The sequence below is a fragment of the Scatophagus argus genome, chromosome 23 (genome assembly GCF_020382885.2).
Source record: "Scatophagus argus isolate fScaArg1 chromosome 23, fScaArg1.pri, whole genome shotgun sequence".
In the NCBI taxonomy this organism is placed as follows: domain Eukaryota; kingdom Metazoa; phylum Chordata; class Actinopteri; family Scatophagidae; genus Scatophagus; species Scatophagus argus.
Window position 1 is genome coordinate 15,024,193 of NC_058515.1, and position 10,605 is coordinate 15,034,797.

The 10,605-nt window shown below is 45.6% G+C and overlaps 2 protein-coding genes across 3 annotated transcripts; one reads left to right on the top strand and one right to left on the bottom strand.

Moving 5' to 3' along the window:
- The first annotated feature begins 45 nt into the window (after window positions 1-45).
- On the top strand, window positions 46-3,799 carry LOC124055044 (coronin-2B-like). The gene is made up of 14 exons (XM_046381638.1): window positions 46-77; window positions 421-649; window positions 738-854; window positions 961-1,110; window positions 1,388-1,588; window positions 1,666-1,782; window positions 1,894-1,998; window positions 2,210-2,306; window positions 2,422-2,537; window positions 2,627-2,717; window positions 2,808-2,959; window positions 3,188-3,355; window positions 3,455-3,523; window positions 3,650-3,799. The coding sequence occupies exons 1-14, from the start codon at window positions 46-48 to the stop codon at window positions 3,713-3,715; spliced, it is 1,710 nt and encodes a 569-aa protein (XP_046237594.1). The 3' UTR covers window positions 3,716-3,799.
- Window positions 3,800-4,306: 507 nt separating this feature from the next.
- On the bottom strand, window positions 4,307-9,629 carry LOC124054319 (acidic leucine-rich nuclear phosphoprotein 32 family member B-like). Of its 2 annotated transcripts, none has more exons than XM_046380188.1 (7): window positions 9,440-9,629; window positions 7,562-7,711; window positions 7,242-7,364; window positions 6,872-7,058; window positions 6,686-6,783; window positions 6,244-6,316; window positions 4,307-5,935 (listed from the first exon to the last, which is right to left on the bottom strand). In XM_046380188.1, exons 1-7 carry the CDS (start codon window positions 9,491-9,493, stop codon window positions 5,859-5,861), a joined length of 762 nt encoding a protein of 253 aa, XP_046236144.1. In that variant the 5' UTR covers window positions 9,494-9,629; the 3' UTR covers window positions 4,307-5,858. The 2 variants fall into 2 exon arrangements, with proteins under 2 accessions (XP_046236144.1, XP_046236146.1); XM_046380190.1 differs by having other exon boundaries at window positions 6,244-6,313; window positions 9,440-9,628.
- Window positions 9,630-10,605: the final 976 nt, after the last annotated feature.

A 10,605-nucleotide genomic window follows, 5' to 3' on the forward strand; every position in this document is an offset into this window, starting at 1 on the left:
GTCCTTCCTTTCTTTCCTTTAACCCCCTCCTCCCTCCACATTAAGATGATCTTTTCTAAGAACAGCAAAGGTCAAAGGTCAGGAGCAATTTGTAACAACAGGAAGTGTGTATGAATCTTTAATAACACAAGGAAATTGTTCGGGACAATGGATTTATTTGTGTGAGTGTGTGTGTGTGAATGATTAAGAAGTTATTGAAGAAATTGATTAATTATTGATAAGATTATGAAAGCCAATAATGACAGCTGATTGCATTATTGATTAGGCCAGATAATACAGCTTCTGAAGTTCCACAACACTATTATGAGATTACGTAGGTCACACACACACACACACACATTTTTCCATTCCTCATTTCTCTTCAGTCATAAGGTACAGATGAGTGTGTCCAAGTGTTGCTGTTGTGAATCACTAATAAAGTACTCCCCTCGTGCTTCCTGTCTTCGAGATGTCGTGGCGTTCGTCTTTCCGCGGCTCAAAGTTTCGCCATGTTTTCGGGAAGCCGGCCACCAAGGAGCACAGCTATGACGGGGTGCCAATCACACGCAGCGTCCATGACAACCACTACTGCTCAGCCAATCCCTGCTTCATCGCCGTCGTGACCGAGTGCGCCGGCGGCGGGTCTTTTCTAGTCCTGCCCATCCATCATGTGTGTGGCCTTAACACAATAAAAAAAACAACAGTTGGTGTGAATTATCATTTCTGTGACCTGAACGGGACATGTTTTGCTGTTTCAGACAGGCAGGGTGGACCCTCAGCACCCGAGGGTGTGCGGCCACAGTGGGAGGGTCCTGGACGTCAAGTGGAACCCGTTTGATGACCACTGCGTCGCGTCGTGCTCAGAGGACTGCACGGTAAGCACAGTCCTGTTTCTGTTTCCTTTGGTGGCCGCAGTGCCGAGAGGGGCTATAGGTGGCTTCAGGAGTGTAAGGTGTCAGCAAAGGTCCTCACAACCCGCAGGTCAAGATCTGGGACATCCCGGTCTGCGGCGTCCAGCAGAACCTCACCAAGGCCAGGAAGACTCTGATCGGTCACTCAAGGAGGGTGGGGCTTATCGAGTGGCATCCAACAGCAGAGAATCTGCTGCTTAGCTCCGCCTACGACTACAAGGTCAGGCACCTCATTGGTCAGTGGCAGCTTCAGTTGGACCGACAAATTATTTTCTTGTGTCCATTTTTGTTTTGTTTTTTTGATGATCAGCATTTATATTTTAGGCTGCTGTTTGGTCAAGTGATTCAGCTGCCTGAGTCACTCCACCACACCATAAAACAGAATGTGGCCCTTTAATGCTGCTTAAAGTCAGCTATTGCCGGTGTACCAGTGTATGTAGGTGTAAGCAAACTCACCCAGCAGAACAACCCTGACTTTGTCTCCCTTTCTGGTCCAGGTCCTCCTCTGGGACGTGTCCCAAGTAGGCGCGGTGCTTAGGTACCCGGTCCGGGTGGTTCTGATGCCTGTCTACCACCGCTACCCGTCTGAGACGCTGCTGCTGTCTGTTAGCTTCAACACTGATGGCAGCAGGCTGGCGGTCACGTCCAAAGACAGACGGGTTCGAGTCCTGGACCCACGGACTGGAAAGATCCTACAGGTGTGTTTTTCTGCATCTGCATGTTCTTACAAAAACAGAAAGCAAGCTTTGGATTTATGTCACTAATGTTCCTGTAGGTGTCCAGCAGTAAGTCCCACAGGGCCAGTAAGGTTTTATACATTGGTGGGTTGAAGATGCTTCTGTCCACGGGCAGCTCGCCCTGGAACCACAGACAGATCGTCCTCTGGGACCCTGTAAGACACACACACAGACAGATTGAGTGACTGATGTCAAATTATGTTCCGTGGATAAAATCAACAGACAAACTCAGAAGTACACCTCACTCACGGCATGTCTGTGTGCAGGACGACTTATCGGAGCCTTTGTACGAAGAGGATTTGGACGGGTCCGCAGGAGTTCTCTTTCCGTTCTATGATCCAGACACCCACATGCTCTACTTGGCTGGAAAGGTCAAACCACACACATGTACAACACATCTCCTCTGAAAAGTTTATGCATTCACTTCGCCACAAATCTCCTGGAGGACAGAATCACATTTTAAGTCTTTCAGTTTGGTTGGTGATGTACTCAAATATTGTTCTTGTCTGGAAAACTGCACCAGCTTAAAAGCGGCCTACATAGATTACTACCAAAGTTTTCTGATGCATTTGTGTGCTTCAGGGTGACGGGAACATCCGGTACTACGAGCTGAGTACTGAGAAACCCTACATCAGCTTCCTGACAGAATGCAGGTCCCTGCTGCCACAAAAAGGACTTGGTGAGATCCACAACTGTTACCAACACTAACTAAGCTAGCTGGAACAATACCTAACCAAAAGCCCTTCCAGTTATCCAAGACCAACTGCATGTCCTGGCCTCTGACCTCACTTCAGGGGTGATGCCAAAGCGCGGCCTGGATGTGAGTGCCTGTGAGGTTTTCAGATTTTACCGACTGATCGCCGTCAAAGACCTGGTGGAACCGCTGTCAATGATTGTGCCACGAAAAGAGGTAAGGATGATGATGCTTACCGCACATTTCTCACAATGTTGCCTGTAAAGCAGAACCCAACAGTACACCATTTAATTCTGTCCTCCCAGTCAGGTATTTTCCAAGAAGACCTGTACCCAATGACAGCAGGAAACCAGGCCGCCATGACGGCTCAGGAGTGGCTGTTGGGAATCAACAAAGGTAAGTGATGCATTAGTGCCTTGGAACCAGAATGGAAGTGTGACAGACATATGACTGTTGCCTCTCGTGTCTCTTCCACATCTCCATCAGGCCCTGTGCTGATGTCCCTGAAGCCTGGGGCTCGAGTGGCCAACCCTTACCCAGAAACTCCTGCTGAGAAGGGGCTAGTGAGCTCCCTGAAGTCCCAGATGGGTCCAGCTTTTGGTGTTGTGACCAGGACAGACATGGACTTCATGGAAGAGGTAGAACATGGTAGATTCCAGATGACCACCTCAAAAACAAGCACTGAAACAGTGGGTTAATTACTTAAGACTACAGTAAGCTTGGCTGATTTGAAGCATGTCTCCTCATACCTTCAATACCGTGACTTCAAGGCCTTCAACCAATGATGAGCACTATTACTATTAAAGGTGTAAGTGGTTACACAGCTTGTAGATACAACTCTAACCCAGCTGATCATCTCTCCCGAGGCCTTCCTTGAGGAGCAGCTTGCCTACCAGGACGCCAAATATCCCAGAGAGGTGAGTGATCTGTCGGGGTGGCAGCCAGATGAGACCCAGATCCCGCTGTGGACCTACTGCTGCACCCCACACTGCTGTGAACCCGCAGAGAGACCTCCACCTACAACTGAGAGCGAGGTAAGGCACGAATTCACGAGATAAGTACCTGAGAACACCTTGCGTGCAAAGGCATCAGCCAGAGTTTCTCCTCTTTCTGCCATTTAAAAAAAAAATCAGCTCCTGCAAGCCTTTTACCGACAGCAGGACGAGATCAGAGGCCTGAGAGAACAACTTCATCACAAAGACGTTAGTATTCAAACACAATCGCACGCTGAACCACAAGCCAGCACCATCAGTCATCTTGTTTCGAATGTAGTTCCAGAGTGGGGATTTTGGCGGACTAGACAGAAAACTGTTTCTGCTTCTGTGCAGGTGAGGATCACTCAGCTGGAGATGGAGATCAAAAACACCCGAAACAACTTGAGGGCAACTTTCTGATTCAACCAACCAGCTCTCACAGCTGCTGTTCCAACACAGAATCAATCAATCTACTTGACAGTGTCAACCAATAAAGGAAAGAATGCCGGCATCTTTGCCCGGGTTGAAGTGTTTGTGTTCACATCTTGGTTAAGCTCTTCTTAAAAGGTGCATGTGAATACCAGTCATCAAACGCAACCGCAGGACCGTCCCAACATCCAAGGTCCTTCCAAAGTGCCCACAACCCTACGCACATACTGCTTTGGTGAGCAAAGAGACAGAAGGCGTAATCTGCATTACAGTCAGGACCTTTTCAACGACTCAGTACAAGCTAATGCTTTTAGCACAGCAGCTACAACAAGTATTTTGGTTTAAAACAAAAAAGGGTATAAATGACATCTTTTCAAATGAATTTAGGACCTCTGGGCTCCTGGAGCGACATGGAGCCTTTTTATGTTTTTTTAACGTTTAAAAACAAGTAAATCTGAGTATTACTAAAGACCTCCAACAGTAAATGACCATTCAGCACTAATCTTACACAACACCAGGAATCAGCTTTAAGGTAGTGTGAATATACCAAAAGACAAAAGGACAGAGAGAAGACGCAAGGAGCAAAATGTTAAGATTTTATTTACAAAGTCCTTTTTTTGTACGTGTTTTTTGTTTGTTTGTTTGTTTGTTTTTCCTTTAACTTAGAGAAAGTAAAAAAACAAAAAAGAAAACAAAATTTCAACTAGTCAGTAAGCGTGAAGGATCAACTGGATCTCTGGAGAGAAAGACTGAGAGAGACAGAGAGACCCCGAACAACCATACAAAATTAAACAAAAACAATTTCTCTGAAAAAATATTTCTTTTAAAAAGCTCTGTTGGCAAGAGAGACAGAAAACACAGTTTGCCCTGAGCGCGCTCGGCCTCGGGGGAGGAGGGGAGGGTGGGGGCGGCGGTTGTCGGGAAGGTGTGTGCGAGTGTCCGTGGATGATGACATCACAGAGACTGTCGGGAGTGTGGTGATGACATCACGGCTGCCGATTCAGTCCCAGAGCGGTGATGTCACACAGGGGCGTCGGGGGGGGCGGAGGAAGGAGGTAAAGCGCCGTCACCTCCCACAGACACCACCCAAACTTAACTCAAGCTTTGTTTTCAGGGGTACAAATGAACACCCTGACACTAATCAACAAATATTACAAAATAAAACTTTTATTGTGAGAGATCGTCTATGATCCCAAAATATTAAAGAAAAGCTTATGTTTTGATCACAAAATAACTCAATCTTGAGATTAAGTTTCGTCTGTCTTCTCTGGACTCCTGTACAAACTGGACTTTGAGGACACGTATCACTCAGTGATGCTGAACCTGCTTATAACTAAACAAAAATGTACTGATGCATAAAACTGATGTGTTTTATCTCACACCTGAGCTTCTGGATTGCTAATTTGTGGGTTTTATTAATTTATCTATTTTATTTTGGAACACAAGTTCTGTCGTCTACAAATTCTTTTGTCAGATTTGACACCACAGTCGATAACAAACTCAGTGAAAGTCGCTTTTGTGAGATGAAATCTGGCAGATTCAACTTCCTCTCAGATTTTAATCAGATTACTTCAATAATTTTCCTCACAAACAGACCAAATATTCCCAGATTCCAGTTTATGATGGTTAACAGATTACTTTTAATGTTGGAAGGCTTCACTTTCTGCTCTGATAAATTAGAATTTTCTGGCATTTTGCAAACTAAACGATTAGTCGAGACGACGATCGGCAGCTTTGTCGATGAGGAAATGAATCGTCGGTGGGAAATCTGCTCAGGTTTGTGAATTTGAAGCCCTTGCGAGTTTTTCCTGAGTTCACAAACACACAAATACCAGCAAGCAATTCTGTCAGCAGGAAGTTGTTTCGGGTGACAGCTCAGACACATTTAGAGGGAAACTGAAGCGACCGGGGAATATTTGGGATCTGGTGACAAACAACTTTTATAAAACAGTTTCTGATTGGTGTTTGGGTCTGTGGGAGACGAGCCGATGAAGGCCCAGCGGGAGCAGACCAGGTTCAGAAACGGAACACAGCCCGGGAGTCAACCGAGTGGGGGAAGGGAGGGAGTCAGAGGAAGGGGGTGGGGGGGCGAGCGTTGATGGGTGATGACGGGGGGGAGGGTGTGTGAGGGTCCTTAATCATCATCTTCATCATCCTCATCTTCCGGGTCTCTCTTCCTCTTCTCTCCTTTGGCCGGAGACGAGTCCTCATCTGCAGAGGAGAAGCCCGACGTTTAACAACAACAGCGTGACGGGATCACATCCCGGGATCACACACCGCGACTCCGCCTCCACGAAAACCAGGACTCACAAGCATTTAAGTTTAAAAACCGTCTGTTGCGATTAATCATAAAATGCTGCATGTTTTTAATCCAACGTTTTATTTTTCATTTAAAAGAGAAAATATTTCAGCATGTCGTGTCCGAGGTGGAAAAACCTCCAAACATTTTTGAAGCGCATCATCGATCTGAAGACAAAAAGTTAAATTAAATGAGCTGACAAAGAAGAACAGTTACTGACCATCATCCTCCTCGTCTTCCTCATCCTCCTCGTCGTCCTCACTGTCCACGTCTCCGTTCACCTCTCCGTCCTGCTGACAGAAAAGTTGGTTGTTGAGGGTTTTTGCAGAACATCTCGACTAACGAGAGAAAGAAACAAACTGTCCTAAAGAATAAGTACAAAATACACGGACGCAGTTTCACGCTGTGTATTCTGTGTACAGACAGAAACACGTCTGACTTTAACTGCATTCAAACAACAACAAAATATATTTCATTTTATTTTGTGCCAACTCTTCATTCTGAGTCACTGACGAAAGACAAAAGAAAAAGCTCTCGAATGTCAAAATGTTCCTCTGGTGCAGCCGTCCGTCCTCCCACACAGGAGGTTCAATCTAACTGGACGGACACACAGCTGATGAGCTACGACCGCTTCCTCCAGACGGGTTGCAGTCCACGCTCACCTCATCATCGCCGCTCTCGTCTTCATCGTCTTCGTCTTCGACCACTGCGTCCTCCTCGTCCTCCTCTTCCTCCTCCTCAAAGCTCTCGGACTCGCCCTCTGAAACGCAGACACATGGGCAGTTGAGGACGTGTCCAAGTCAGACTTTCCCTTTTGTTCATTTCCTTTCAGCCTTGCTGACACCCACCTTCTTCGTCCTCGTCCTCCACGCCGTCTCCCTCTCCATCGGAGTCGGACGCCTCGCAGTCATCGATGTCGTAGCCGTCCAGGTAGGTGAGCTGGGGGAGGAGCTTGAAGATGGACTCCCTGTAGTCGGCCAGGTTGGTCACCTCGCAGTTAAACAGGTCGAGACTCTTCAGCTGGGGCAACTTTTTCTGCAAAGACACACGTGGTTACATACCTGATCTGTTTGATAGGAAATCTGTGCAGTGCGGCGATCACACAGAAGTTCAGGTGTGAAAACACCCTCAATGTGTGAGGATGACGATGAAAGAGCTGAGCTGAAACATGAGACACTCAGGTTAGAAGCTCTGAGGTGAAGGGGGACATCCACCCACCAGGGGCTCCAGGGTGCTGATGTCTTTGAACTTGTTCCCACTGAGGTTAAGGTGCGTTAGGTTCACCAGCCGCTCTGCCAGGACCTCCAGGCCGCCTGATATCCTGTTGTCACTCAACTCCAACTGCAGAGAGCAGAAAAAAAAACGTCTGAGTAAAAACTTCTGGACCACCTGCGAAAGTGGCTGGTGGTTCCACATCATCCAACACATCAGGTAACTGGAAAAAACACAAGGCTGAAACATTTACATCAAGTAGTTTTAGTTTAGTTTTTTTGTCCTTGTCCAGTCTTTCTTAGTTTGTGTACGTTTGATTTTCTCACCTTTTTAAGTTTGTCCAGTTTGGGGATGTCTGCTACGCTGGTCAGGCCGACATTGATGAGGCTGAGCAGCTCCAGATTCGAGAACTCTTCTGTGATTCCTTCGATCTTTCCTTCGCCGGAGCGACAGTTGTCCAGAACCAGCTCCTGGACCTGCAGGTCAAAGGCAGGTCAGGCAAATGAGCTCTTTGTACTGATAAATTACAGAGACAAAAACACCTGACATGTGCCTCAGTCAAACAGGCTTCTGATTGGCTGCCTATTAAACAAGGTGTGCTCATCTGCAAAAACCTGAGAATAGTTCTTATGACAAAACAAAAGATAATAACCGCATTGTTTTGTTTTGTTGAGATGGTCTTGTATCACCTGCCAGCCCATGCAACACGACTGCAGAGATCAGTTTCAGTATTACTTTAATTTCCTGGCTTGATGACTGTGGTGTCACTATGACTAATTCAGACATTTTACCCGTCAAGCTCTGCTGATGTTAAGCACCAAGATGAGTCTTCTGAATATTCCAGACGACAGCAGGTAAAACCCACAGAGACAGCAGATCAACAACCATATGTTTTCCATTAGTCCTTCAAGCTCGCACAAATACATTTTAACTGTGTGAATACTCAACTCCAAAACCTGCTGCGGCCTCTTTAATGTAAACTAGAAAGTCTAAAAGTCATGAAAACCCAGTATTTAGTATTTTCATATTTATATTTTTATATAGTATTTTCAGACTGCGGACTGAGTGAAGAGGACTTTGGTGCGGTTTCATATTGGAACGGGGCCCGACGGAGACTCTGTTTATAAACTCGCAACACATGACACTCTGCTAAGCTAGCTCACCTGCTAGCTCCTTGCTAACGGGTCCTCCACGGGTCCCTTCCTCATTGTCCAAACTCATGGCCCCAAGAGCGAGCCCGGTGGAAAGTGACACGGCTAATCTGGCGTTTTCTGGACATTAATGGAGGCGATTACGGCACAACAGGCGTACACGAAGTAATCACGTAGCTGCTTTAACAAGCTAGCACGCCGCTGGCTACGCGCCCTTAGCGCGACATGAACACGGGATCCGACTAATCTTTGGAAAGGCGGTGACTTAAACAACGTCGAAACGAGTTTTTAAGTGTTTAAAGTACACTGAGGATTAGGGACGTGGGCCGCTTGTAATTTGAAATCAATGTGTCAAGATTTCACCTGCAACGCAGTGTGCAACGTTAATCCGAAAAACAATGACGCATTTCCTGCCTTACACGAGTGTTCAGCGATAAACGCTATCATGACGAGTCACTTTTGCCTGCTAACGTTGTGGTCGACTACTTCTTTTCAACACGCTTACGTGTAATGGGTATTTAAGTTCATCGGCATAACAAAATAAACTCTCGAGTGTATTTAAATTGTGCACAGGCTCACGCAATGCGGTTATAAACCGTCTTGTAATTTGGAAATAATGCGCTCCCAGATATTATCCAGGTCCGCGAAACATGGACGTGTGTTTCAGTGCCCGAGCAGGAGGCGCATTCAAGTTTCCTTTCATACATGTATTTTACTTTTAACTAACAATTTCATAATGTGTAAGACAATTTTGACCTGAATATGTGAGACGCGTGAACATAAAACTAAAAACAAGGCGGTAAACAGCTGCGCAACTGGGCTGTTCACCAATTAGAAAACTCAGGAGCTCCGGTGGTGACTCGAAGATTTAACGGTTTCTAATTAAACAATATCCCAGACTGTGGGTCAGCCTGGAGCTCAGTGTTCAACAGTAAATACTGCTTTAGACACTTTTGTGGCGCTGCAGACATCCTGCCATGTGCTCGCCACCCCTCCTCCTCCAGCCGGTCAAGTTTACACCACATAAACAAGACAAAAACTACGGTTACTCACTTCTGTCGGCGACCGGTGCCTCAGTTCTAAGGAGACCCTCTTCTTCATGTCCATTTTCCACTAGTTTTGGCCTGAATTCGTGTCTCCGCGATGCGAAAACTTGTTTCTCGTCGACCCTCTCTTCAGTATCAACACGCGGAACCAGCGTGAAGTTAGTTAGAGTGAAAACCTTTGACTTCCGGGCAAGACTTTCAAAATAATATTGCCGGAGTAGAGCGGAAGTGTAAAATATATTTTGCTGATACAGTTTGTATTTGCAGCTGCAATTTAACACCTCATTAAATCTGTAGTATCACACGTGTGTTTAAGACCCTTCTATTGGCCATTGTAATCAGAAGAAGTTCCATGGTATTTATGGAGGGGATTTACTTTATACGTTTATTTTGAAAACAAAGTTGTACCCACGGCAGCTCTCGTCACGCTTGACACAGGGTCAAGAACAAGTGAAACGTTCTTGCAGCGTGTGAAAAGTGGGTCAAGCCGTTAGCTTTCCTCGTTGCTTTCATAACCCCCTCAAAAATATCGGATTTGTGAATCGCACTGGGCACATTGACAACCGAACAAATAAAACCATTCAGGAACAGCACGGTGAATTATGCTTCATCAAATGAGTGAGAGAACACAATTACAACAAACATGTTTTAAGCTGAGTTATCTAACTATCCCTAACTAACTATGGATGTTGAATTCCGTTTTGTATGCAAAGTGTTATGTCTTCTGCTTCAGTTTAAGAGAGAACAGATAAATATAGACAATGAACACTTTCTTTATAGAAACAAAATAACAGTATAGAAATAAACATGTAATTGGGTCATCATTAGTGACAAAAAGACGTAATTTTCGCGCAAAAAAGGAGGCATTATAAAGTCCGACTTTTTGAGTTGCACATGAAAGCATCAGATGTTGCTTGTAAAAGGAGGGAAACTGCGTGGAGAGAGAGAGAGAGAGAGAGAGACACGTTTCCAGCGCCACCGGTGGCCATTTGGCTCATTACACTAAAAAACAACAGTTGATGGCAGCGTTCAGTTCCTGTCAAATCGCCGTCAGAATCATGTGGCAGGTTATCAAACAGTTTGCTAAGAAAAATCTCGGAAACATTTTATAGTAGAGACTCACAGCTGCTGATATTTAAAGGAACATGCAATCATTTATAATCAACTAATAAT

What these genes read in the sequence shown, in the direction of transcription:
- LOC124055044 (XM_046381638.1), top strand. Translation starts at nt 46, where the DNA reads ATGATCTTTTCTAAGAACAGCAAAGGTCAAAG. An exon ending in GCTGTTGGGAATCAACAAAG is followed by an intron (nt 2,718 to 2,807) that starts GTAAGTGATGCA and finishes CATCTCCATCAG; the next exon opens with GCCCTGTGCTGATGTCCCTG. An exon ending in CACCTACAACTGAGAGCGAG is followed by an intron (nt 3,356 to 3,454) that starts GTAAGGCACGAA and finishes AAAAAAAATCAG; the next exon opens with CTCCTGCAAGCCTTTTACCG.
- LOC124054319 (XM_046380188.1), bottom strand. Translation starts at nt 9,493, where the DNA reads ATGGACATGAAGAAGAGGGTCTCCTTAGAACTGAGGCACCGGTCGCCG. An exon ending in GGCACCGGTCGCCGACAGAA is followed by an intron (nt 7,712 to 9,439) that starts GTGAGTAACCGT and finishes TTTGACCTGCAG; the next exon opens with GTCCAGGAGCTGGTTCTGGA. An exon ending in GGAAGACGAGGAGGATGATG is followed by an intron (nt 5,936 to 6,243) that starts GTCAGTAACTGT and finishes TCTCCTCTGCAG; the next exon opens with ATGAGGACTCGTCTCCGGCC.